General features: G+C 45.2%; 1 protein-coding gene across 2 annotated transcripts in view; it reads left to right on the top strand.

Moving 5' to 3' along the window:
• Nucleotides 1-27,555, top strand: part of RICTOR (RPTOR independent companion of MTOR complex 2) — a 121,650-nt gene that overhangs the window by 40,956 nt on the left and 53,139 nt on the right. For both annotated transcript variants that reach the window (XM_083154466.1, XM_083154474.1), the window contains exons 4-9: nt 10,686-10,750; nt 11,734-11,865; nt 12,958-13,021; nt 20,417-20,543; nt 21,285-21,454; nt 21,610-21,677. In XM_083154466.1, coding sequence (XP_083010592.1) covers nt 10,686-10,750; nt 11,734-11,865; nt 12,958-13,021; nt 20,417-20,543; nt 21,285-21,454; nt 21,610-21,677 — 626 coding nt within the window. The remainder of the gene's footprint in view (nt 1-10,685; nt 10,751-11,733; nt 11,866-12,957; nt 13,022-20,416; nt 20,544-21,284; nt 21,455-21,609; nt 21,678-27,555) is intronic.

Genomic DNA, 27,555 nt, shown 5'->3' on the forward strand with positions numbered 1-27,555 from the left:
CACGTTCCCTAACACTGAGTTCCCATAGTGACGGCGCCGTGACTAGCTTTGGCCGGAAACGACGCCGCGTCACTTCCTGGATACCCAGTTGTTTATACACGTTGGCAATACAACATCAAGTACGGACAGGTATCTGTATGAGACTAGCGGCACTCAGGTGATTATACTTACTTCATTTAGTGCACTATATATATCCGGTCTTGCTGAAGGGTCACTTATGCTCCTGAGGACGGTGATACAGCATCGAAACGGCCGTCGGGCATCAGTGACCCTTGCAGTGGACCACCATGTTATTCTTATGGATGTGGTAATTACCATGTATTTGGACTCTGTAACAACTCATTTGCATTTTTTGCATTGGTGTGTCCACTTGCCTTTGATGGAATTTATCTTTGAAATATAAAAGTTTTTTGGACACTTTCATCCACTGTGCTGGCTTCTAACTTTTTTCTATATATATATATATATATATATATATATATATATATATATATATATATATATATATATATATATATATATATAATATAGATAGATAGATAGATATATATAGATATATATAAGATATATATATATATATATATATATAGATATATATATATATATATATATATATATATATATATATTATATATTAGATATATCTGCAGATCAAGTGATCGGCAGATATATCCACAGACTGATCGGGGCAGCGTTTTCTCCATATACACTGCAGCGTTTTCTCCATATACACTGCAGCGTTTTCTCCATATACACTGCAGCGTTTTCTCCATATACACTGACATCAAAACTGGGCAAGCTCATTTGCCTGTTCCTGCTTTACTGAGCTGTAATTAATTTTTTTATTATTATTTATTTATTAACAGTGTCTTATATATCGCACACATATTCCGCAGCGCTGTACAGGGAATATTTGAACATTCACATCAGTCCCTGCCCCAGTGGAGCTTACAATCTATATTCCCTACCACATGTACACGCACACACAGACATTTTAGGGTTCATTTTGTGGGAGGAAACCGGAGCACCCGGAGGAAACCCACACAAGTACGGAGAGAATATACAAACTCTGCACAGTTAAAGCCATGGTGGGGATCAAACCCATGACCTCAGCGCTGTGAAGCAGTAATGCTAACCATTACACCATCCGTACTGCCCCAATTACAGGCAGTGGCTATATGGGCGGTCAGCAGGTCACTCGTACATACAGAAAGATGGGCCGATATATCTTTAGCTATATCGGGCATCGGCAGTGTTTCACAGAAATTATCGATGGTACACACGTGCTGATGGTCCGTTGATATAGTCGATTAAAAGGACAATATTTCGGCCAGTGTGTAAGCACCTTTAAGCCATGTACACACAGGATGTTTGGCTGGGCGATGCAGAATCAAATCAAGATGTATTTAGCCATTGGAGATTAGACCGCTAACAACATCTTGCCATCCCCAGCCACGGCCAGATACATGTACATCTGGCTTAGGGATATACTCATGGGGGGTTTTCATTAGGCGATTTTGACTATATAATTAAAATCGCTTAGGAGGTTAGCCAGAATCGCCCCGTGTGTACACTGTGGGCGTAGCAATGTGCGGCGTTGCCTGTACAAATAGACTGTGCTGGCAAGGCAATTTTCACAAAACCAGCCGCATGGTGTATCTGGGTGTGGCTGGGGATGGCAAGATGTAGTTAGCCATCTAGTGTTTGGCATATGGGGTTTCCACTTGATTTTGTGCAAGAGATATCATATTACATGTGGAGCCATTTATCAGCCTGAGGGCTAAGTTTCTTATTTACATACCAGACATTGTCCTTGTGGATGTCCCATCAGTTAGCTGTTATCTATTCATACAGTCTGTGTGAAGGAAAATTTTAATGACATTATTTTATAATAAACACAGGTGTGTCAGGGACCTTAAAGGGTTATACATGTCTTGGAAAGCACCCTGAGCCTCTGTTGCAGGTACAGGTAGACAACGGCTTTATAACGTCACTGTTAAGGTGCATGCACACTGTACAATTTTTTTGACCAATTTCGTTGAAAGACATTTCCCTTGAACCCCAGTGTCCTAGACGAAAGATCTAGCTACAGTTCATAGGCTCTTTTTGAAAGAAATCCAAATTGAGCTGCATGCACAGTTGACGAACAACCTTGATGAACAACTGGCGGGTATACGCATCATCATTCGCTCCATTTACACTGAAAGATATTTTGACCAATTTCAATTAAGAATGACCGAAATTGGTAAAAAAAAAACATACAGTGTGAATGCACCTTTTTAGATGCTTAGACTGTTGACTTTAGCCTTATTGATATAATGCAAATCAACTGCTAGAAAACAGTTGACATGCGATTGTGTAATCAAGCAAACTGTTCTCCGAATGTTGAGAACCCCCAGCAATAAGGTAACCTTCAATGCTGAAGATTTCTCCCTTCCCTTGGAAAAATAAAATTGATGAGCGTTCAGTAGTGCCTGAGATGCCCACAGCTAAAGTGAAAGTGGTCTCACCCATTGCACTACTAGACGTGATACCCAAGAGACATTTGTGTGCAGTCTTTGCTGGTTGGTTTATGGAGCTGATAGAACAGGCTTACAGATATTTGGGAGTAGCAGCATTTATGTATAGGACTGGCTGGAGTTACCCATTGCATGATATGATGTGTTGTTATTTGGGGCGGGATTGAATTAGTTCAGATGTTTCTTATAGGCAAAAAAAATGGACCGAATTCGATTTGTGACTATTCAATTGCTTTCGCCAATGTCTTTTCACTTTTTTTCTTTTTTTGTGAAGACATTTGTGAAAAATGGCACAAAAACCCTCAGGCGGCTGCAATTTAGGGGCAATTACAAGTTGATCGGCAGCTAATCTGCAGATCCAGGTGTTTTTCACCTCCTTCAGAATTTCTCGTCTAGGCAAAAATCAGGACCTAATTGAATACCCCCCTAAAAGTGCTTGTAAATGTAATAATGTAATCTTTCGCTTTCATAGTGTTTTTTCTGGTACTTGTGAGTTATCCGGGCGTCCGATTTTTAAATCGGGTCGGATCGGGACATCGCATCGCATCGCATGCGACCATCGGATGCGATGCGATGACCCGATTTTTCCATAGGAATCAATGTTAAAATGGACTGAGTCCATTTTAACATGGAATTCAATGGGAAAAAGGGTCCTTTTCATACCCCTACTATCCAAGTGGGCATGGAGTTGGATATAAACCTGTGGCGAGCGTAGCGAGCCACCGAGCCCGAAGCGTGGCGAGCGTAGCGAGCCCCGCGAGGGGACACAGAATACCGTCCCCTCGCGGGGCTCGCTTCGCTCGCCACGCTTCGGGCTCGGTGGCTCGCTACGCTCGCCACAGGTTTATATCCAACTCCATGCCCACTTGGATAGTAGGGGTATGAAAAGGACCCCTTTTTCCATAGGAATCATTTTAACATTGATTCCTATGGAAAAATTGGGTCATCGCATCCGATGGTCGCATGCGATGCGATGCGATATCGCATCGCATCGCATCTGATTGTATGCCTTAACTTAAGGCATACAATCAAAAAATCGGACGCCCGGATAACTCACAAGTACCTTTTTTCTTCTTTGTATAACTTGAAAATCTCTCCTATCCCAGCGACGTGTGAGGATCATTTCCGGCAGTGATGTGTTAGGTCTTATCAGCTGCGTTCTGCAGAGTATTTTCCCAAGTACCCTAATCCTTATCCTTGAACACCCCCTTTATCCTTAAACACTCCAGCTCAAACTTTTGCCATTTGAGCTGCTTTCAACTCAAAGCCGCCCAGTGTGTATTCCCCAGCGATATCCGCACTCTCGCATTATCCCCCACCGCTGCCGTACATCAGGCTATTATACCAGCAGACTGGAAGGCTTTTCATACCGTCCTGCTATGGAAAGCCGGCCACACCCTATGGAAATCGCTGGGCCGGGGTTACAATCGTTTAGTGTGCATGCGCTGTGCAATTTTCCAGCCATCGATTTTTCACTACATCGCTGGCCATACGCTCTGGGGGAAAAAAACGCCCAGTGTGTATAGACCTTAGCAAACGTAGTTCTCAGGCTCTCAATATTTCCTATGTCGACATTGTGAACATCCTGGGCATTCTGAGGATGTCGATATGGTGCATGTCAACATTTTGAACCATTTCATCATTGTGAATGTCGCCATGGTTACGGATACCGTTGGATTTGATAAAAGTAGTTCGGAAACCTCTTAATTCCACAAACCAGATCACATCACACCAACTGCATGTTCTATTAGTCCAGTTGTTTTTAGCCAAGCCTCAGGCAAATCCTCAAAGGGAAAACTTTGCAGAATATCAATCATTTAAATCAGGGGGTCATGCTTTGAGGATTTATGTCTGTGGAAGAAATCCATAAAACCTGGCCTGTTAGTTGTACTTGAAGACTGCAGTAGAGAAAATCTGCTTTATACAAACTAAGTATTTTAGACACGAATAATGTACCAACCAAACATTTGGTAACTTAGTGGCAGGTCGTTGCCCATAGCAACTAATTAGATTCTACTTATTTATTTTGCACCTTCTATTTAGAAGATAATATAATCTGATTGGTTGCTATAGGCAACATCCAATTTTCAATAGAACTCCCACACCAAGTTTGAGAGGCTTTCAGCTCAAATCCGCCCAGTGTTTACCCCATCATCGGCGGGAAAGCCGTTCATCTGTTGGTATTACCAGCAGATGGATGGCTTTGCATAGCGCTGCGCTATCCAAAGCCCTGGCGCTGGGGGAGGACGGCTTTTACAGTCTATATACATAGCTGGATATACTCTTATATCGAGATGCGTACATCTCCACAAAGGTAGCATGCACACCAGTGTGACACTAGGGGAGAGCAGTGGTTAATGCTCTAGGATAAAACCGTAACGGGTTTGTCTGCTTTATGCTAGGATATTTGATTTGACAGTACTACTAGTAAATGCTATAGTTAAAAAAAAAAAATTTGAATTTTGAATTCAGTTGAATTTTTAAATATTGTTAAATATAATATGAATTCTATATACAGGTGCAAATATAACATTAAGGTACTTATTTCCGCTAAATAAGAGCATCTGTAGTCCTTGAGAAAAAAAATGTTAGGTACTTGTATAGTTTCATGGCGCCGTGCTACTTCCGGGTTCTACGCTCGCCACAAACTATGTTAAAAAAAGTAACTTAACTCTATGCCAACATGGATAGTTCATACCCACACTATCCATGTTGGCATGGAGTTGATTTTAAATAGCGTGGCGAGCCACCGAGCCTGCAGCCCGAGCCCGCAGCGTGGGCGAGCGAAGCCATATGTACCATATGTTACTTTGTTTTCCTGCTGTGGTCGGATTGAAGCTGCTGCTTGGGCCTAATTTGCATGAACACGCCCCTTCTCTACTTGCCAACATTCATTCCGCCTCCAATACATAGTACAGTCGGCCTCATTATGTGATTCGCACAGGTGCCGGAGCACCTCCCAGCAGCCGGGATTCCGATGGTCAGCAGACTGATGTCAGTATTCCGACTTACAGGGAGGGTCTTATTTCCCTTGTGGGGGTCCACAGCCCCCATAGATGGATAATAGAACCTGTGGCGGGGCACCCCTCCGGGGGCTTCTTTGCGTCAGTCTATAACCACGCCTGCTGCCAAGAATCAGTAGTGCAAAAAAAGGAAATATGTACCAATGTTCAACTCTACATTAGCCCCTTATTTCTGAAATGTACTTGATTGTATGACCTGGAATGTGTTTAAGACAAGCCGTTCTAAAACCAGGTCAGAATGTAAGGTTGGATCGAAACTTTTTCTCCGTAAAACAGCAAAATCTTAATCCAGGAGAATAAACCTGTGCAATCATATTACATTGTCCCCTGCACTTAAGTAACACGTATTGATTTTTGCACCCGGTTCTTGTAAAGCAGAAAAGAAAACCTCCAGTTAAAGGACAGAATAGGAGTTGCTGGTTCATCTACTGTAGTCTGTGATCAACTGGGAACTTCCATTGCAGCCCATGCTGTGTATTAGGAAACTCTCCTTTTCAGTTATTATTTTTTACTTATGTGGCTCCACAAATTACAGAGTACATAAACGAAAATGCGAAGCAGTGGCAGTTGAATAGAAGAGGACAAGTAAAGGGCGCATAACTTACACACAAAGCCATAAACCAAACTACACCAACATACATATCTTCTCTTATCTCAAAATATCATCCAACACGACCTCTACGCTCCTCCCAAGATCTGCGTCTCTCATCCACACTCATTACTCGCTCCCATTCCCGACTGCAGGACTTTCTTCGGGCTGCACCCACTCTGTGGAATGCCCTCCCAAGCACAATAAGACTCTCCTCCAGTCTCCAAACCTATAAGCGTTCCCTAAAAACTCATCTCTTCAGGCAAGCTTATCAAATTCCAGAACCAGTCACAGAACCTTGCATTCTGGTGGAATCGATGCAATAAAAAATACAGTATCTATGCTTATGTATCAATGCCTATTTCCCTATAGATTGTAAGCGTGCGAGCAGGGCCCTCCTACATTTTGACTGTCTGTAAATACCCTGTTTTGTTGTATCACTGTCCCCTTTGTAAAGCGCAACGGAATATGCTGCGCTATATAAGAAACACTTAATAATAACCGTGGCTGATCAGTAGAGGTCACTGCAGTAATGATCAGGGCGGCAGAAAAACACTGGAATTGGTGACATTAAATATTCAGTAAGAGGAGGAAAAGCACATGAGGGAAGAGGGCCCCGCTCGTGAGAGCTTACATTCTAAAGGGGTGTTATCATGTCCAGGGCCTTCACTACTGTACGTGGTACTCCATGTACAGTGCGGTTGATTTATTAAGCTTGGTGAAGTGATAAAGTGTCTGGAACTTTATCACTGGCCAATCAGCTCCTAACTGTGAAGTTACCGGCTTGGTTTGAAAAATGACAGGTGATAAAGACCAGACACTTTATCACTTCACCGAGCTAATTAAATCTACCACAGTGTCCTGTAAGTTGTTGGCGGTAAGCATATGAGCACCAAGGGGGTGGGGATTGTATTGTCGACCCGACTTGGGTCGACAGGTGTCTAGGTCGACATGGTTTTAGGTCGACCAATGCATTAGGTCGACATGGGTTAGGTTGACTGGTTGCGAGGTCGACATGGGTTTTTTCACCTTTTTTTACCTGAGTGTCGACACTGTCGACATGGACACAGTTGAAAGTCAACCGCATTGACAATACGATCCACACCCGACCAAAGATATATAGATCGTACAGTAGCTTCTCTTTCACTGGTAACTTACACATAAATGGTAACAGTTGAGTGGGTGAGTCATTAAGCCATGTTTAGTGAGTCATTAAGCCATGTTTAATTGGATACCGCTTTGAGCCTCACTGATTTAGAATGTGCCCATTGGTGGCATCTGAACCACCAGCGAGACACTTTGTTGTGATTTGCCTTTCAGATATGTATTGCTTTGGGAGTTATTGCCCTTGCTGCTCTATTTCTCTGCCTACCAACTGTCACAACCTTATAGCGCGCCATGGTGGAATGTGTTTGTGAGCCACCCTAATTTTGGGGTTGCCCACAAAAACACTGCGTTTATTGTGCCCACTGATAAATTCCAATACAAAACGCTTCTGAATTCAGTTGCAGAATGTTGAGTCACCACTTTCTGGACACCGGCGACCTTAATTAGTTTACAGCCAAGTGTTAGGGAAAAGCTGGAATGCCGATGAGATCAGCAGTTTGGGGGCTTAGTCATATCTGAAGTGATTATAGAATTCCAGCGAGATGAGAGAATTATGCTGGGTTGCGGATATATCTCTCGGTGTGTCTGCACTGGCCCTATGTAATCCTGCGCTGTAATATATGTAAACCTGTGCTGTACTTGTCATCTCCCGCTTCACCAGTTTGCAGTCTAGGATGGGTGGCCTCCGCAGACCCCAAAATTCATGCAAGTAGAGACATCTGCGAATGCCACAAAGTAAATCGATGAGGTCAGAGGTCTCCCAATTAAAAAAAAAAAAAAAGATTTTAATTTAAATTAAAAAAAAAAGATTTTTTAAATTTAATTTAAAAATTTTTTTAAAAATTTTTAATTTAAAAAAAAAAGATTTTTATTAGATTTTTGCGAAACAGATAAAGGGAAAATGGTAAAGAATGCAAAAAAGGGAAGGGTGGGGAATAGGGATACAAACATGTAGTTAGTTATTGTCGTATAACATAAAGGCAACACTATATAAAACAACAAGACATATCGGGGAATGTCTACAGGGTCAATTACATAAGGAAACTGGGTACAGTAAAAGTTAGGCTGTTGTGGTATAAAAGGGTAACTAGTGAGGTCATGTCAGCTAGGCAATTCGGATGGCTGATCGTTCAGTGGGCTTATTTTAACGGGCGACGGGATCCATGAGGGTCTCTTTATGTGCAGGGCTGCGAGTTAAAACGGTCTTTCTGTGGAGCCTTCGTGTGGCTGGGTTGAAGAAAACCCATGGATTTTATCCCAGATTATTCATTATTCATTTACCTAATGGACAATTTATGGGACTTTAAAAGAAAACAGGGCCGGCACGATCATTCTACCGATCAGGCAATTCCGTTAATGGACAAACTGTTTCTTGGAAGCTGTGACCATGATCTACTGTATAGTACACGCTGCGCTCAGTCTAGTTGATGTTATAAATGGATCTTTTGTAGACTAATGAAAAAAAAAAAACGATTACAACTAAATTTAGCCATTTGTACATAAACACAAAAATAAGGAATACTATTAGATGGAATTGGCAATGCTTCATAGAGATCCTAATTACTGTAAAGGAGGAGAAACCTATGTTTCTGTAAAGGAAAGTGATAATACGGTGCAGGGAGAGGGCATACGGAGTAAGGGAAGGCAATTGATAATGGGTAGGAGTCATTGGGTCAACCACTGGAATACAGATGGAGCGCATTTCATTCAGGCAGGAGCTGGAGATTCCCCACCACCTCTAACCTTGCCCTGAAGCGGAGATGGGCAGGGTCCCACCGCCCAGCTGCCAAGAGACCAGCGGGCAAGAGCCAAGCAAGCATGAGAGGGGCTCCATCTGCAGGTTGACAGGTCTACAGGGTTGTGAGGTTGACGTAAGCATTATGTCGACATGGGCAATGTCCACAGTCAAAAAGTCGACTTGTTTTTCATGGGGTTTTTTTTGTCCCGAATGTCGGCATTGTTGACATGGACACCATCAAATTGTACCGCATCCCCTTGCATGGCACGCAACGCTCTCATTGCTTCAGGCACTATTTTATTCTCCCATTGGGCAGCACAGATGGTGTAGTTAGTTAGATAGTTAGCATTACTGCCTCACAGCGCTGAGGTCATGGGTTCACTTCCCATCATGGCTCTAACTGTACAGAGTTTGTATATTCTCCCCGTTCTTGCGTGGGTTTCCTCCGGGTACTCCGGGTTTCCTCCCACAATCCAAAAATATACTGGTAGGTTTATTTAGCTCCTAACAAAAATGAACCCTAGAATGAATGTGTGTGCGTGTACATGTGGTAAGGAATATAGATTGTAAGCTTCACTGGGGCAGGGACTGATGTGAATGTTCAAATATTCTCTGTAAAGCGCTGCGGAATATGTGTGCGCTATATAAGAAACTGTTAATAATAGTGGATGGCAGAGTGTGAAATATTGCCTGTCGACACATGTTGGCTCAAAAAAAAGGTGAAACACCCCATGTTGACCTTTTTGACTGTCAATCTTGCCATTGTCGACCTAATGCTTGTGTTTTTTTGTTTAGCCTGTGTTAGGCCGAATATAATAGAATCCCTGAAATGCTTTTGTTACAGTAGGAGCCCATCTCATCTATCTTGCTTAGGCCATGGCTATCCGGATTCAGTATTGAATCCCGGCGGTCGGGATCCCGGCGTTCAGAATCCCGACGCCGGAATCCCGACAGCCGAAATGCCGACAAGGGGGGGACGTGGATCGCCCCCCCTTGCGGGCTCGCAGCGCTCGCCACGCAGCGGGCCCGGTGCCTCGCTACGCTCGGCACACTAATTTATTCTCCCTCCAGGGGTGTCGTGGACACCCACGGAGGGAGAATGTGTCGGCATTTCGGCGGTCGGGATTCCGGCGTCGGGATTCTGAACGCCGGGATCCCGACCGCCGGGTTTGTAACTGCATCTCGGCTATCCTATTGTTCTCAGCTGCAATACAATACATAGAACAATAGAGTATGGGATTAGCAGAGTAATCCAATTACTCACTTAATCCTATTATAGAGAAAGATGGCAGTGGCTCCCACTGTAGCATGCATGATGGAAAGGCAAGATGTGCCTTAAATAGGCACATCAGAATTTAACCCTGAAATTTCTGAAGCAAATGTAAAATCGGAATCCCATCGGTGGGAATAAAGACGGATGCTACCTCTGCCCCCTCGCACTACTGCGCTACATTAACTCCCACAGGTTTAGTGTTACATGAATCAAGCAATGCCTTTCCCGGGTGTGTGTGGAAATGTAGATTATACAGATATATGAATACGCCGATCCACCAGGAAAGCAATCCTTAATAATCGTACATCCATACCATCAAACGCATTTCATTTCTCAAAACTTGGCGATCAGAACTTACCTGCTTGGTCGCCTTCCTTTCTGATCAGAATCAATCCCATTGTTTTGTGTTTTAACATCTTTTCTTTTTCTTTTTTAGCTTCTATGCAATGTTGGCCACAATGAAGAAAAATTAGGCTTTATATATGAAGAGATCATTATCTGGTGAGTGTTGAAATATTTGTATAAGTACATTATGCAAGGCGTTATTTTTCTCACAATGCTAAACTATTGATGGTGCATTATGTTCATGAATGATAACTAACCTTTAACAGATTAAGTGCAGTATTACCGATGAACCAATACAAGCCTGTGTGGCAGGCGGTAATTATCGTCTTTGGATGTTTTTCTCATTCTACCATTCCCATTATGAGGAATCGAGACTGCTGTTCATTTCTGACGCACGCACCTGAGCCTAATTAGGACCCTTGAGGAGGCGGTCTTGGGTAAGATAATAGTTTGGGCCCCCCTCACCAATAAATCCACACGCAGAGTAATCTGTGCTGACTTTACCCCAGTAAAGAGTCTCGGTTGCCCAATGAATTGCGCTTGCTGGAGCATAGAGTACAGAACCGCTCTTGGCTGCTTAGATGAAAGGAGCCGTAGTCTGCATAAAGCAGCACAGGAGCGTTGGAGACAGAAGCTCAGCAGGTGTGGGAGCGAGAGGCAGACACAACTCAATACTTAGCGGGGACACTGAACATTTTAAAGTGCACTTTCAAGGGCATGAGCGCCTATGGCTGGTTGTAAAATGGATATATTTAACTGAAAAATTAAGTGATTATTTGAAAAGTGCCATTCACAAGAGCGCACATATTATATACATATTTGCACATTGTATAAATTGTTTTTTTGTGTGTAAACTCTGAGCCCAAATAAGCAGCTGGTGTCTCTAGATGGTGCGTGCGAGGTGACGCAAGAGTTGGGACTAGAGCTTTATGGAGCATTTGTGATATTCTCATGTGACGGCATACTGTGTATTTTTCCTGTACACATGGTCTTGTGTCTGTAAAATGCAGTACATGTTATCCGGATATTTGCCTAGTCCTCACACGTAATATTACTCCAGTGATTACTATGCTAGATAGACAGTATTAGTATTACATCAGTGCAGTTTGTTTTAAACTATTTTCCTTCTTTGTCTCCAGCTTGCGATTAGCTTTATTAAATGAAGCAAAAGAAGTGCGAGCAGCCGGCCTCCGAGCTCTTCGTTATCTTATCCGAGATTCCAGTATTTTACAGAAGGTGCTAATGCTAAAAGTAGATTACCTGATAGCCAGGTAAGTGTCTCCAGCAGCCTGATCTACATTTGTACGTGAATCAATGGAATAATAAATCCATGTACACACTGGTGATTTCGTTTTGAAGGCCCCCATACATTTGTCCGACCTGATTGTCCTGGCAGCTCCTTGGGAGGGGGTCACATGCGACTAGGCACTTCATGTGCCATGTTTTGCATGTGATAAATCGTGTGCAACTCCCGGGAAGCTGCAGATGGCAGTAGGCAGTGGTTGCCTGCGGCCAGGGAGCCGGGCAGGGGAACCGCTGCCGGGCAGCGCCAGTGGGAGCACTAATGAAAACAAAAAGCCCATACAAATGAATGGGCAGCCACTGATTGGTTGAGACATCTCTCAGCCAATCACTGCCTGGTACTGGCTTCCACTGCCTGGTTCCCTCCTCCGCCCCCACCCTGCTCCTTCTGCCTGGCTCCAGGCTGCACATAAGATTTAGCAAACCTTGCGACTTTGATCCAATGTGCACGGGACCACGCAACTGGTCGGACGAGATGTCTACATGTACAATTTGGGACGATTTCACAGCCCGATTTGTCCGAATCGGGTGAAATTGTGCCCAAAACGCATAGTGTATCACTGTTACTCGCTGTGTACACACTGGGCTATTCGGCGAACCTGCTAAGCAATTTTAACGCCACCGCTTTCTATCACAATGAGTCCATCATTTTCAAATGTTTGCATAGTCCATGTTCATGGTCTGCCTTAAGGCCCCCATAGACTGGGCAATTTGCCTGCAATTTGGGATTTTTCCTTTGATTTGCTACGATCAACCACAGGAAAAGAACCAAAAATTGCAGGTTAATGATGGCAGATGCGCTGCACGGTCCTGTGCGCATGGCACCGGTTCCTGCAAGTCGCATCGGCTGCAGACGCAGTTTCTGCAGTTGGGCAGACTTCGCTGGGATCCTGCTGCAAGGGATCTTCCCAGTCGGCTCAAGGGGGGATTGCGGACAATTTATCCAAGGGATGAAGTCGACCTAAGTTATAGGGGGCCCTTACGGAGATTTCATGTTCGGTATCTTTTTTCTGACGATCTTCATTTCCATTAATTCAGCCTTGTTTTCTCTTTGTTTCCAGGTGCATAGATATTCAGCAAAGTAATGAAGTAGAGAGGACGCAAGCCCTACGACTAGTCAGAAAGGTGCAGTGTCCTAATCTAACGTTGCCCTGTCTCCGCTTGTTGCAGAGGATGATTACTAGGGGTTGTTGTTTTGGTGGATACATTTTCCCTCGCACAGTGGGATGAGTCCATCTATGTTTTATAAAGTCAAAATGTCAACACCATCTTGTCGACATCAGCCCTATGCTGTTGTCATTACACATACAAGCATACCCTGACACAGCTTTGCTATTCAGGCATGCTGGAACTGTGACTGGGCATGCTAAGATGTGTAGTTCTACAGCAGACCGAGAAGACAAAGGTCTCCCTCTCCCAAGCCTCCTCTTTTGTCTCCTTCCAGAGCAGTATACAGTCGTCAGGTCGAGAATATTAAATATCAACATAAATTGGGTTGACCACTGAAGGTCGACACCTGATAAAGGTCGACATGCTCAAGGTCGACCCGGGTTAAAAGGTCGACGCAAGCATTAGGTCGACAATCAAAAGGTCGACGTGGGTTTCTCATGGTTTTTGAGCCGACCTATGCCGACAGGCGATATTTCATGCCCTACCATCCACTTGGATGTGGGGGGGGAGAATAAAATAGTGCGCCAAGCGCAGCTAACCACTGTGCCTGAAGCATGGCGAGCGCACACGGTGCACGTTTACTGTGTCCTTGTCGACTGTGTCGACATTTTGAACAAGAAAAAAAACACATGTAGACCTTTTTGACTGTTGACCCTTCCCAATGTCGACCTAATGCGTGTGTTGCCCCTTTTGACCCTGTCGACCTTGGGCATGTTGATCTTTTCAGGTGTTGACCTAAGGCCAGTCGACCCAATGTAAGTGGAACTTAATAGTGTCGACCCATTCCCACCAGAGCTGGATTATTTCCCATGCGCAGCACTGCTGCTTGCAGCAACTTCCAATCTCCGTTGTTGCCTAGAACAGAGTAAGAGGGGCACCCGCGCATTAGGACAGATGACCTCAGGAGCCCTTAGAACACCCTACTATAGGGGATAATGCTGACCCCCTATTGTATTGTGCCCTGCAGTCTGGTAGGACAGATATCATTTTAAATCCTGTAATATTCATTTAGATGTTTAATTTAAGTATAAGCAACTTGAACTGCATAAGTATAGCCTATTCTTTATGGTGCGTTTCCCATGATCAAGACTTGAGTTCAGAATGTCTAAATCAATTATGTCCTGGGCAGCTTACATTGTCCAGTCCTCTATACAAGCAGTTGCTGGGAAGTTTGGTTAGTGTGTCATCTGGGCAGCATGTCTGGAACGCCACAAGCTTACAGTACTTTGCTTTCATACGCTGGCACCAGACCAGGACTTGCTTTGGTTGCACATCTTTAGTTGTCATCTGTTGACTACATAAACATCCAGTGTGTAGCTCTGTCATTCTCCGTTCCCTCGCACGTCCTCCCTTGACCTCTTCTCTCAGTCCAATAGAGCCACAAATTTCTGGGATGGTGTGAACAGACCTGCCAGTTTAATAGTCCTGGTACCCAATGCGCTGTCCAATCCCTTTTCTAAAACAGTCAATTTTTATGTAAAAAAAATAAAATAAAGTACAATATATTTTATTTTTGTTTTCCCAAATAGATTGTTTTACATGATGCACTACCACGCATAGGGTGATTTCAGGGCATTGTCTAAGCAATCTCACTAGATCTTTTCGAAAATGCCCCTACATCACTACTTGTGTAGGGGCGATTGTGATAGCCATGCACAGCCCTGCACGCTGCTATTACTGTGCAATTAATAATCCAGCATCCTGTATAAATCTATTTAAACGCCAATCAGGGCCGATGTTATCACCGGAGAACACTGGCCCTGACAGATCGCTCAGCACACATCGCTGTGTGCTAAACAATCTTGCTGAGCCTCCTGACTGATGTAACATCACTCAGAACTCAAAGCAGAATCACCCTGAGTGTGGGCCCCTTTAGAACTGTAACATTTCTTGATTCCTATTATTGGTAAAAATCCTGGTATACACTGTGCTTGTTCCAGAGCAAAAGCTTCAAGGTGCCCATACACGGTGCGATTGCCGTGTGCGATGCGATGCGATACGCGCTCCCGCGGACATCCCATCGCACAGTTAAAAAGGATGTGCTGCACATACTTTTTAAACTAGCTTCGGATCGCATCGCACGCAATGTAGTCCAAAACGCATGCAATTATCGCAGCGTGTATGGGCTGCGTCAGACCACAGTTTTTTCTTTGGTAGGTGAGTACCCGATAACCCCAGATGATGCCACCCTGGGCCGTTTAAGGGTTTTTCAAAAGAAATTTGCTAACAGGAACTCTCCCTTTTTTGGGAGCTAATTAGTCTCCGTGTGACATTTTTTTTTTCATTTCATGATGGATTTTACCAGAGCAGACAACTATGAGATGACCTTCCATAATGTGTTAGCCTTACTGGAGTACGAGGAGTCCCCTCGCTGTGACTGATTTGTCACCATCTTTATCAGAGTATTTGTTTTCAACCTTGAATTTTTATGGGAGAATTCAATTGTTTTTACTGTGGCTATTAGCTTCTGCTGCCCAATAGATGAATTCAATTGTTACTTCATTCAGACAAGAATAAACCGCTGCACACGTTAGCTTACAGCCCCTGGTGGTGGCAAGCTGAAATGTGGGCGTCCAAACATCACTGTCCCATTAGAGCCCATTAGTTTAGTCATGTTTACCCTCTTTACAAGACTAAACCCTGATTAAAATTAAATACATGATAATCAAAGGGTGCTGTGACCGGGCGCCTGCCCTCACTGGCTACGCCGCTCGCGATCACAGACAGGGTTCTGGTCTCACGGGACCTGGCCAATATGGGGTTCCCTCTTACCGTCAGTAACCACCCACTGCTCAGTGGGCAGGTCTAATGCAGATAGAACTGCGGTTAATGATCAAGTCCGAACACTGGCACCTAAATACCACTTGCTGCTGGGTATGCGGCGGAACGCTGCTGCCACATCTGACTGGGGTCGGCTGGTTCCATGCTGGTGATTAACCACAGACCAGACCTCTGCAGGGGTAGCTGGAAAAGGGCGGAGCGTGGAGAAGCTACCAGGACAGAAAGAGAACAGGGCTACTTGTATAGTATTCCTGTTGGTCGCTAGATGAAGTGGTTGTCTTCAGTTAAAAGATGTATATTTGCTCAAAAGTAAAAAAAAAAAAAAAAAAGGGTACTTATGTATTATCTGGGCTCCCATGTTAAATGCACCCCATTTTTTCATACCCCTACTATCCAACTATGCACGGAGTTGACTTTATATAGTGTGGCGAGCGCAGCGAGCCACCGTGCCCGAAGCGTGGCGAGCGGACGCGGTCTCATAAGAAAAACGGGAGCCCAGATATTACATAAGTACCAAAAAAAGATTTGGTACTCTTTACCTAGCACGGCGCCCACGATTTTGATCGTGGTCATCGCAGGTAAAAAATCGCGGGCATCGCATGCACTAAAAAAATGGGGTGCGACGCGATTTCCCTTAGGGAACAATGTTAAATGTCTCAATTGACCCGTTTTTCCTGTTCAATGCCTCAATGGTCCCGATTTTTCCATAGGAAACAATGTTAAATGGGCCACAGAGGCCAAATAGGCACCCTGAAGTGTGAAATGGCCCCCACAATTATTAACGCCACCCCACGATCAACGTGAACCCGAAGCATGGCGAGCGCAGCGTCCTCCGACCTTTTCATACCCCCACTATCCACGTCGCCGTGGAGTTGAGAATAGAATAGGTGAAGGTACCTGTGAAGGTATCCGCGTCCCCTCGCGGGGCTCGCCACGCTTCGGGCTCGGTGGCTCGCTGCGCTCGCCACACTATTCTATTCTCAACTCCACGCCGACGTGGATAGTGGAGGTATGAAAAGGTCGGAGGACGCGTACCGCCGCCCCTCGCGGGCTCGCTGTGCTCGCCACGCATCGGGTTCACGTTGATCGTGGGGTGGCGTTAACAAGTGTGGGGGCCATTTCACACTTCAGGGTGCCTATTTGGCCTCTGTGGCCCATTTAACATTGTTTCCTATAGAAAAATCGGGTCCATTGAGGCATTGAACAGGAAAATCGCGTCAATTGAGACATTTAACATTGTTCCCTATGGGAAATCGCGGGCATCGCGTTGGTCGCATCGCACCCGTTTTTTTAGTGCATACAGGGAGATGTTCACAGCAAAAAGAAAGTAGTAGAATACCTCAAGAGGTCCAAGTAAATGTACATTTTACCCAGGATTCACAGGTCCCTTTACATAGTCAGAAAACACAGTAGCAGGATCAGATCCTCCCTATATACCTTTTAGGATTCATATATATTCTTTGGGACACATCAAGGGCAACAGGCGAACGCTAGGTAGTTGCAGTGGGAGAGAAGATTCCAGCACTAAAGAGGTTAAACTTCTTCTGCCCCCAGGCAGACGAGGCTCCCCCCCTCCTCTATCTCGGTGCCAGGCCAGGCAGCTCCGTTTGGAGAGATGCTATGGCGGACTGGAGCACACCCTGTAACCTGTGTCCTGTGAGGAGAGGAAAAGGAAGGACTAGCCCAGCTCTCCGGCAACAAAGAGGTGGATGTCCAGGTGGTTTAGAAGCTCCGTGTCCCTGGCCGCATGTAGCTGAAGGCGGGAAGGAGCACTCTCTGGGGTTGCTGCCCACACACAAAAGATCCCTGGTGGTCCAGAAGGAGCAGGTGGCGTACCATCTGTCTAGCGCAGCTTGGCGGTCCCCAGCACAGCCGGCCGGTCCCCAACGCAGGGCTGCTCAGCTGCATCAAGCTCCCATCGTGTACGCTCCCTACTGGGAGCATCTTACCTTGCTGTGTCCCGGGTCCGGCCTGCGGCTGCGGTCAAACACCGGTGCATAGTGCTGCAGCCGCTGGGCTCGGGTGATGGAGAAGCAGTGCTGGTGTCAAAAAGACCCCCTGCACTGCTGCACTGTCGTTGAATACAGTCAGTGTAAAAATGGAAAAAGTAAAGCTGTATATAGCGTGTGTGTGTGTGTGTGTGTGTGTGTGTGTGTGTGTGTGTGTGTCTTCCTTCCAGCACTGAGAAAACAGAGTTGCCTGGGGGCATAAAAAGTTTAACCTCTTGGTTGCTGGAAGCTTCTCTCCCATTCCAACTACCTAACGTTAGACTGTGGCCCCCTCAAAGAAAGAGATTTAAAAGGTAAGACATAAATCTCCTTTAAAACAGACAATCTTACTGTCAATGCATAAATAAATACAGATTACGTGTCAAAAGGATCATTCTAATTTCTTAAAATATCTAACAACAAATGTGCAGGAGATCATTGATTACCTGCTGGCGCTTCCCATAGAGAAACGATACATCCCCATCAGCGACACCTTGTCCATAGGAACAGGATTTTATATTGATCAATGCACCAAGCACGTTACCTGCTGTGCATTGATTCACAACAGAAGGTCTCAGACCTCCTGCTAGGAAATGACAGTTAGCATCTTATCTCGCAAGAAGCTGACGATCCCTTCTCCAATCGTTTAAAGAAGTGCATTTTTTTCCTTTAAAACACATTCAATCACATCTTAAATATTTATTCAGTTAAACATGTAATCCTACAACTGTGCATGCAGCAATACGTATAAGCAAAATCATTGAATTTCCCCACCTAATACTGACGTTTACACATGGTGACATTTTGTGTTATATTTTGACTATATAGTCCAAATCGGAGTTGACATCGACTGATTTTTCCGCCTTATTCCATGCCAATTCCATTCCGTTGCGCTATCTTGTTTAGTGTTAATCAAACAGTAAAATAGACTGTGCTGGCAAGACTATATAGTACAGATCTGTACTATATAGCCCAAATCGAATGCATTTTGCTTACCTTTCGATTCGATCCCAATCGAATCGGGATAAAAAATAAAAATATAGCAAAATATACCACCATTTGCTGTATCACCACTTCAGTTAATCTGATATGGAGACATTATGCAGATGATAAGGCAGTGAACTGCAGTATTTAGTTTAGACTATACTGTAGTAATGCTATTTAAAATGTATTATCGCCCATTATAATTAACACTTTCTTATATAGCGCACACATATTCCGCTGCGCTTTACAGAAGATATTTGAACATTCACATCAGTTCCTGCCCCAGTGGACATTCTAGGGTTAATTTTGTTGGGAGCCAATTAGCCTACCAGTATATTTTTGGATTGTGGGAGGAAACCGGAGTACCCGGGGGAAACCCACGCAAGCACGGGGAGAATATACAAACCCTGCACAGTTAGAGCCATGGTGGGAATCGAACCCATGACCTCAGCGCTGTGAGGCAGTAATGCTAACCATTACACCATCCGTATTGCAATAATCAAGACATACAGTAATTGTTGAACCCCTTTTAAATTCAGGATGTTGTCTAACGGACATTGTCTGCAGGGGCTTCTCAGATGGAGGCCAGCAATCCTTCATCCTGTTAAGTGGAAACAAAAATAACCCTTGCAATAACAATAAACATCATGTCGGCTATTTCCTCAACAGCTAGGAGGTTACTGGTATACTTTGTACACACATCCAGGATGACTTGGGATACATTTATTCTAGGGTGATTAGAATAAATGTACACACATCCAGTCTTACTTGGCCAATATTTTCGGCCAGATTCGATTGTCATATATCGTGCTTGTTCTACCGTATAAAGCGACTCGAGATTGCGGTGCCAATATGCAATTGATTAGTTTTCCTTGCACTGGTCACCCCATTAAGGTCAGGTTTAGGCGAGCAAAGCTGTTAACCCGACCAAGTTAATGGGCGCAGCGTGAAAAGATCAGTTGGCTTGCCCAAACGTGTGACTTTTGGTGCATTGCAGCTTGCTACCCCTGGTGGGTGGCGAGCTGAAATGACAGCACCGGAAGCCATACGCGCCCAAACGCACGTATGGCTCTACTTGTCGCATGAAAAACATTTGAATTCGGTCCTTGGTGTTATAAAAAAATGATAAAATGATTTTAAAAGTCATTGAGACGTGTAAAAGTTAAGCCGGGGACACATTAGATGATATTTTAAACGCTATGTATGATAACGACCATCGGTAATGATGATTTCTTGCATTTCGTCTAGCGTGTACACACTATATCGTTAGCGATGCAGGCTCCCGTGGGTCATTAGCAACCCCCTCTGTCGTATGTAGATGCAGCTCAATCCTGACTATATCGTCAGACAGCTATACTTCTGAATGTGGCCACGGAACGATATTGTTTGTAAAATAGTTTATGCATGCGCGATATTGTTTGTCAGGCCGTTCCAGGGAAATCCTTGGGGATATTGCCTTGTTTGCGGTGTAGTCGCATTTGTACCCAGCTTTACACCGCAACACATTGGCAGCTAATCTGGAGTTGCACAAGCTGATCTGTATACCTGGGGTGCTTAAGGGCTGCCGTTACATAATCTTCTGCTTGTTGTTTTTCAGATGATTACTGTGAATGCTTCCTTATTCCCTAGCTCTATAACCAATTCCCTGATAGCAGTTGGAAATGACGGCCTTCAGGAACGGGACCGGATGGTTCGGGCTTGCATCGCTGTTATATGTGAACTAGGTTAGTATTTTTGGATCGATAGCTTAAAATATGCATTAATACACATTGGGATATTTAATTACATTGATCAGAAAAAAATGTATAAGTTCTTCTCCTTTGATGTAATTAATATATAAAATATATATATATATTTTTTTTTTTACATTTGTAATTAAGGTAGAAGCATAATATTAAATCCTATGCTATGTTTATATGTCTGTACAGCGACTTGGAATCTTGACGGAGATCTGTCCAGCCATTGTGAAACTATAAGTTCCAGCATGCCCTGCCATAATTTTCCTATAAGGGAATCGAATACTAAACCTTTGGCAAGGCTTGCTGGAATATATAGTTTCAGAACAGCCGCAGTGCCCCAGGAGGGGATCTAGTGTCAACTTTAAGACGTGTAACCATGTAAATACCTTTTAAATTACAGATTACATAGATTCCCAAACTTACGCTGTTACTGCCGCAGCTTCCATGTAATACAGAACATGTGACCTGCAGTAAGATCACATGAGAGCCCACATATTACCTGGGGCTACAGTCAGTGCACCCGTATTACCTCTTTGTTGAGTTCTGAGCCTTTTGATCTTTAGTTGATGGCTAATAGTTTTAATTGCATGTGTTTCTCATTATACCTATTGTATTATAATACATATATATTGGTCTGTGAGTGATTAGTCAGATGAATAATACAATAGACTTGCTCCATTGTTCTCTGCAAGCTCTTTGACTAGTTTGCCTTACGTCTTGCTCCAGCACTTCAGAACCCGGAAGTGGTTGCGCTCAGAGGCGGGCTCAGTACGATCCTAAAAAATGTGATTGACTGCCAATTAAGTCGAATAAACGAAGCCCTCATCACAACAGTCCTGCACCTCCTCAATCATCCAAAGACCCGTCAGTATGTGCGCACTGACGTAGAATTAGAGGTAGGTGATGTCGATGTCTGTGTGGTGCTTTGCGATGGTGTGGCTTGATGCCATTGTCCTGACTTTGTTTTACAAATCACTAAACAATTGTTTGATGTTTTCTCGTCATTATTATTAAAATAATTAGACACAATTTTTTTTTTCTTTCATTTTAGCAAATCTTAGCGCCATACACAGATTTTCACTACAGACACAATCCGGACACCGCGGAAGGGCAGCTGAAGTAAGTAAACCAAAGTCTCTTCTGGGCACAGTAAATATTAGGAACTGTAAGATCTGTAAAAGAAGCCAGTGACACAGTACTCCTAATTACAGTTACAGCATAACCCCCTTATTGTTAATTGCTAATTAGTAAATATGCATACTCAGTTCCCTGTATTTCTGTAGGCCTGTCTTGCGCTAGGCAGACACTGCACTGTGTATAATCACGCAACTAAATTAAGCTTGTGAGAGTTTCAATGAAGACTGTTCAGTCTGTATTGTGACCGGTGTGTGACGAAACCTACACTGGCATCAATAAACAAATGTAAACAATTGTAGAAGTGCCAGTATGTATTCTCACCTTTTGTATATGTGATTCCCCAACTATTTACAGTGTATGTGTCATTGTATCCATATGGACTACAGTGCTAAAATAATACACTGCCTGGGAAGGGGGGGGGGGGGGGGGAGACTTAATATGGCTGGTGTGACAGTTGGAGGTCCCATGATGCACCAGGGAGAGGCTGGCTAGTGTGACAGTTGGGGGTCACATGATGCACCAGGGAGAGGCTGGCTAGTGTGACAGTTGGGGGTCACATGATGCACCAGGGAGAGGCTGGCTAGTGTTACAGTTGGGGGTCACATGATGCTCCAGGGAGAGGCTGGCTAGTGTGACAATTGGGGGTCACATGCTGCTCCAAGGAGAGGCTGGCTAGTGTGACAGTTGGGGGTCACTTGATGCACCAGGGAGAGGCCGGCTAGTGTGACAGTTGGAGGCCACATGATGCACCAGGGAGAGTCTGGCTAGTGTGAAAGTTGGGGGTCACATGATGCACCAGGGAGAGCTGGCTAGTGTGACAGTTGGGGGTCACATGATGCACCAGGGAGAGGCTGGCTAGTGTGGCAGTTGGGGGTCACATGATGCACCAGGGAGAGGCTGGCTAGTGTGGCAGTTGGGGGTCACATGATGCACCAGGGAGAGGCAGGCTAGTGTGACAGTTGGAGGTCACATGATGCACCAGGGAGAGGCCGGCTCATATGGCTAGTGTGACAATTGACAGTAGTTGGAGCAGCTATCTTAAGTCCCATGCACACTAGAAGATAAAGTGAAAGATATCTTTAGGAAAGCCCATCCTGAAAGCTATATTTTACTGTATGCTTTATATATAACGTTAACTATGCACATCCCCACGTGTTGTTAACGACCCTCTCCCTCATCCAGCATGTCCGGACGAGGGAGGTCCTTGTTAATGACGGCCATGCTGCAGAGACAAAAACACAACGTCACTGCCGGACGTAAACCGGCGACAATCCCCAGCAGCAGCCCGCGTGTACAGCCGAATAGATACTGCAGTGTCACTGCCGGACATAAACCGGCGACAATCCCCAGCAGCAGCCCACGTGTACAGTCGAATAGATACTGCAGTGTCACTGCCGGACATAAACCGGCGACAATCCCCAGCAGCAGCCCGCGTGTACAGCCGAATAGATACTGCAGTGTCACTTCCGGACATAAACCGGCGACAATCCCCAGCAGCAGCCGGCGTGTACAGCCGAATAGATACTGCAGTGTCACTGCCGGACATAAACCGGCGACAATCCCCAGCAGCAGCCCGCGTGTACAGCCGAATAGATACTGTAGTGTCACTGCCGGACATAAACCGGCGACAATCCCCAGCAGCAGCCCGCATGTACAGCCGAATAGATACTGCAGTGTCACTGCCGGACATACACCGGCGACAATCCCCAGCAGCAGCCCGCATGTACAGCCGAATAGATACTGCAGTGTCACTGCCGGACATAAACCGGCGACAATCCCCAGCAGCAGCCCGCATGTACAGCCGAATAGATACTGCAGTGTCACTGCCGGACATACACCGGCGACAATCCCCAGCAGCAGCCCGCATGTACAGCCGAATAGATACTGCAGTGTCACTGCCGGACATAAACCGGCGACAATCCCCAGCAGCAGCCCGCATGTACAGCCGAATAGATACTGCAGTGTCACTGCCGGACATAAACCGGCCACAATCCCCAGCAGCAGCCCGTGTGTACAGTGGAATCGATAATGCAGTGTCACTGCCGGACATAAACCGGCGTCAATCCCCAGCAGCAGCCCGCGTGTACAGCCGAATAGATACTGTAGTGTCACTGCCGGACATAAACCGGCGACAATCCCCAGCAGCAGCCCGCATGTACAGCCGAATAGATACTGCAGTGTCACTGCCGGACATAAACCGGCGACAATCCCCAGCAGCAGCCCGCATGTACAGCCGAATAGATACTGCAGTGTCACTGCCGGACATAAACCGGCCACAATCCCCAGCAGCAGCCCATGTGTACAGCCGAATAGATACTGCAGTGTCACTGCCGGACATAAACCGGCGACAATCCCCAGCAGCAGCCCGCATGTACAGCCGAATAGATACTGCAGTGTCACTGCCGGACATAAACCGGCGACAATTCCCAGCAGCAGCCCGCATGTACAGCCGAATAGATACTGCAGTGTCACTGCCGAACATAAACCGGCGACAATCCCCAGCAGCAGCCCGCATGTACAGCCGAATAGATACTGCAGTGTCACTGCCGAACATAAACCGGCGACAATCCCCAGCAGCAGCCCGCATGTACAGCCGAATAGATACTGCAGTGTCACTGCCGGACATAAACCGGCGACAATCCCCAGCGGCAGCCCACGTGTACAGCCGAATAGATACTGCAGTGTCACTGCCGGACATAAACCGGCGACAATCCCCAGCAGCAGCCCGCATGTACAGCCGAATAGATACTGCAGTGTCACTGCCGGACATAAACCGGCGACAATCCCCAGCAGCAGCCCGCGTGTACAGCCGAATAGATACTGCAGTGTCACTGCCGGACATAAACCGGCGACAATCCCCAGCAGCAGCCCGCGTGTACAGCCGAATAGATACTGCAGTGTCACTGCCGGACATAAACCGGCGACAATCCCCAGCAGCAGCCCGCGTGTACAGCCGAATAGATACTGCAGTGTCACTGCCGGACATAAACCGGCGACAATCCCCAGCAGCAGCCCGCGTGTACAGCCGAATAGATACTGCAGTGTCACTGCCGAACATAAACCGGCGACAATCCCCAGCAGCAGCCCGCGTGTACAGCCGAATAGATACTGCAGTGTCACTGCCGGACATAAACCGGCGACAATCCCCAGCAGCAGCCCGCGTGTACAGCCGAATAGATACTGCAATGTCACTTCCGGACATAAACCGGCGACAATCCCCAGCAGCAGCCCGCGTGTACAGCCGAATAGATACTGCAGTGTCACTGCCGGACATAAACCGGCGACAATCCCCAGCAGCAGCCCGCGTGTACAGCCGAATAGATACTGCAATGTCCCTTCCGGACATAAACCGGCGACAATCCCCAGCAGCAGCCCGCATGTACAGCCGAATAGATACTGCAGTGTCACTGCCGGACATAAACCGGCGACAATCCCCAGCAGCAGCCCGCATGTACAGCCGAATAGATACTGCAGTGTCACTGCCGGACATAAACCGGCGACAATCCCCAGCAGCAGCCCGTGTGTACAGCCGAATAGATACTGCAGTGTCACTGCCGTACATAAACCGGCGACAATCCCCAGCAGCAGCCCGCATGTACAGCCGAGTAGATACTGCAGTGTCTAGACAAAGAAAGATTGTCATTATTGCCCACAGAGCGGAAACATCGCAGTAATCCGATCATGATCAGCTGCACTTCCTATTATAAGCTTTCTATTGTTACTTAATAACTGCGCTTAGCAGATTAACCTGCAGGTTTGGTGCTCCCCAGACTTTTATATATAGCTACCTAAATAATGTACAGAGGTAATACGGAGCTCCAATTGTACTGTAGTTCGAGTTCATGTGTAATTGTGTTTATTTTATGCAATTTAGAGTGGTAAGTTGTGGAAAGATACTTTCACGCTGCTATGCATTAACTCATGGTGGGGGGTATTCAATTGGTCCGATTTTTTTTTATAGGGTGAATGGGTATTCACCTTATTCAATTGAAGGGACAATGTTTTGCCTCCGATCCGCATGTTTTGCCACTTCGCTGGCTTATATTGTGTTAATTTTTTATGCTTTTTGAGACATTTTTTGCCAATGCCTTATCGCTCAAAAAAAGCACAGTGAAAAGGCTATGGTAGAAAAATGCCTACAATAGCGTCAAAAACTGCCTCAAATGAATAGAAGGACATCAAATTAGATCTGTATTTTCGGTTATTCAAAAAATAAATAAATAAAAAAAAGAACTTTTTCAATATTCCTCCTATTGAATGTTATATTTCCATAATATTTACAGCAGAGAGAACGTGTTTAAATCTCCTGCACGGCATTTTAAAATCATTGGACAGTATTCAATTACATTTCTCACGGTTAGGATTCACTGCACATTCGAAGGGTTCTGGAGGGCTAGAGCATATTCGCTGCCATTCCTCCCCGTCACCCTATTCAATGCTGCAGGGGCTCGCTGCACCTGACAGTGATTTTTAACTGCCGCAGGGAGCCAGGGGACGGCGGCAGGCAGGGAGATGGAAGTCTCCCTGCCTGCGCCGGAATGTATAGGAGGGAAGGAGGGCTCCCGGTGACACAGGCAGCACAAGCTGCCCCCGGGAGAGCTGGCAGGGGCGCGGTGGGAGGGAGCCGCTGCAATGATCCCGCTCGTGCATATATTTTGAGCGGGACCAGTGTGCAGTGAATATCTAATGAGCGCCCCCGCCCCCTGCTGGCGTAATGTGTAAAAAAAAAAAAAGTAAATATAATATATATTCACATATAAGCATGCCCCCTCACAGAATAAAATTACAGATTTTTTAACACCAAAAAAAAACCTTTATTTCAAAAGATCACATTCCAGTTCACCTTAAAAAGATGGTGATTGCTAAATGGTGACACATGGCAAAAATCACATTGAAAGCAATTCACCATCCGAGCATTGAATACACTCGTGGCGAATCACATTGAAAAACCCATTGAAAAACAACAGCGACTTGCAGCGGGCATGAAGCGGAGAACTGTCCGGCATACACTGTTCGCGTTCGGCAAACAGTGAACATTGAATAGGGTGAATCAGATTTTCAGTTAAAAAGATTCACAGCAGGGAGCGAAAACAGCCCGATTCGCCAGAAAAAAAACGGTGAATCGGGAGCATTGAATATACTGCCCATTGTCTGTGCGTAACCTATTTGTATTGCGTTGTGTAGTAAAAGTGATATTGAAGTTTATCCCTGAAAGATTCCGTGACACATAACACGGTGAGTGTCACATACAGCAATGTTTTATTTTCATAATGATTTAAGTGTAATACGCTGTAAATATGGAGCGTAAATGCGTAATTTTAACGCCCATGCAGCTATGTATGCGGAGAGGTATTTTTGTGCAATTTGTTATGAAGATATGTAAGCTTCACAGAAAGTGAACTAAATATTTTTTTAGTTTCAATTAGTGATCTAGTTGATATTTTTAGTATTTACACTGTAATCGAATCACAGACGTTGTTTTCTTATAATAGTGTATTTCCCATAAGGTATATGCTGTTCCAGAACTATATGCAATGTTAGCAAGACTATATTGATTACTGCATTGAGCTAAGTGGTGCTTTCAGCTCTCAGAAGGTTTTATCTGTCAAATGCTTTAACCATTTATTAGTGCTTGGGAATATGCGTTGGAACTGTTCCTATGTATACCACTATGACAGAATAGTAGGCACATAGGCAGCACGTTTCATTACGGTGTGCACTGTATGTCACAGCTCTGTCCACGGTAGCCTGCGCTGATATTGTTTAACAATTTCACGGTCACACCTTATCCTAAGTAACCGTACAGACACCAGACACCAGGCTTCCAGCGGCTGTCCAGTCATGTGCCCGATTCTCCTTA

Source organism: Crinia signifera, chromosome 1, assembly GCF_055691185.1.
Source record: "Crinia signifera chromosome 1, ASM5569118v1, whole genome shotgun sequence".
Taxonomy (NCBI): Eukaryota; Metazoa; Chordata; class Amphibia; order Anura; family Myobatrachidae; genus Crinia; species Crinia signifera.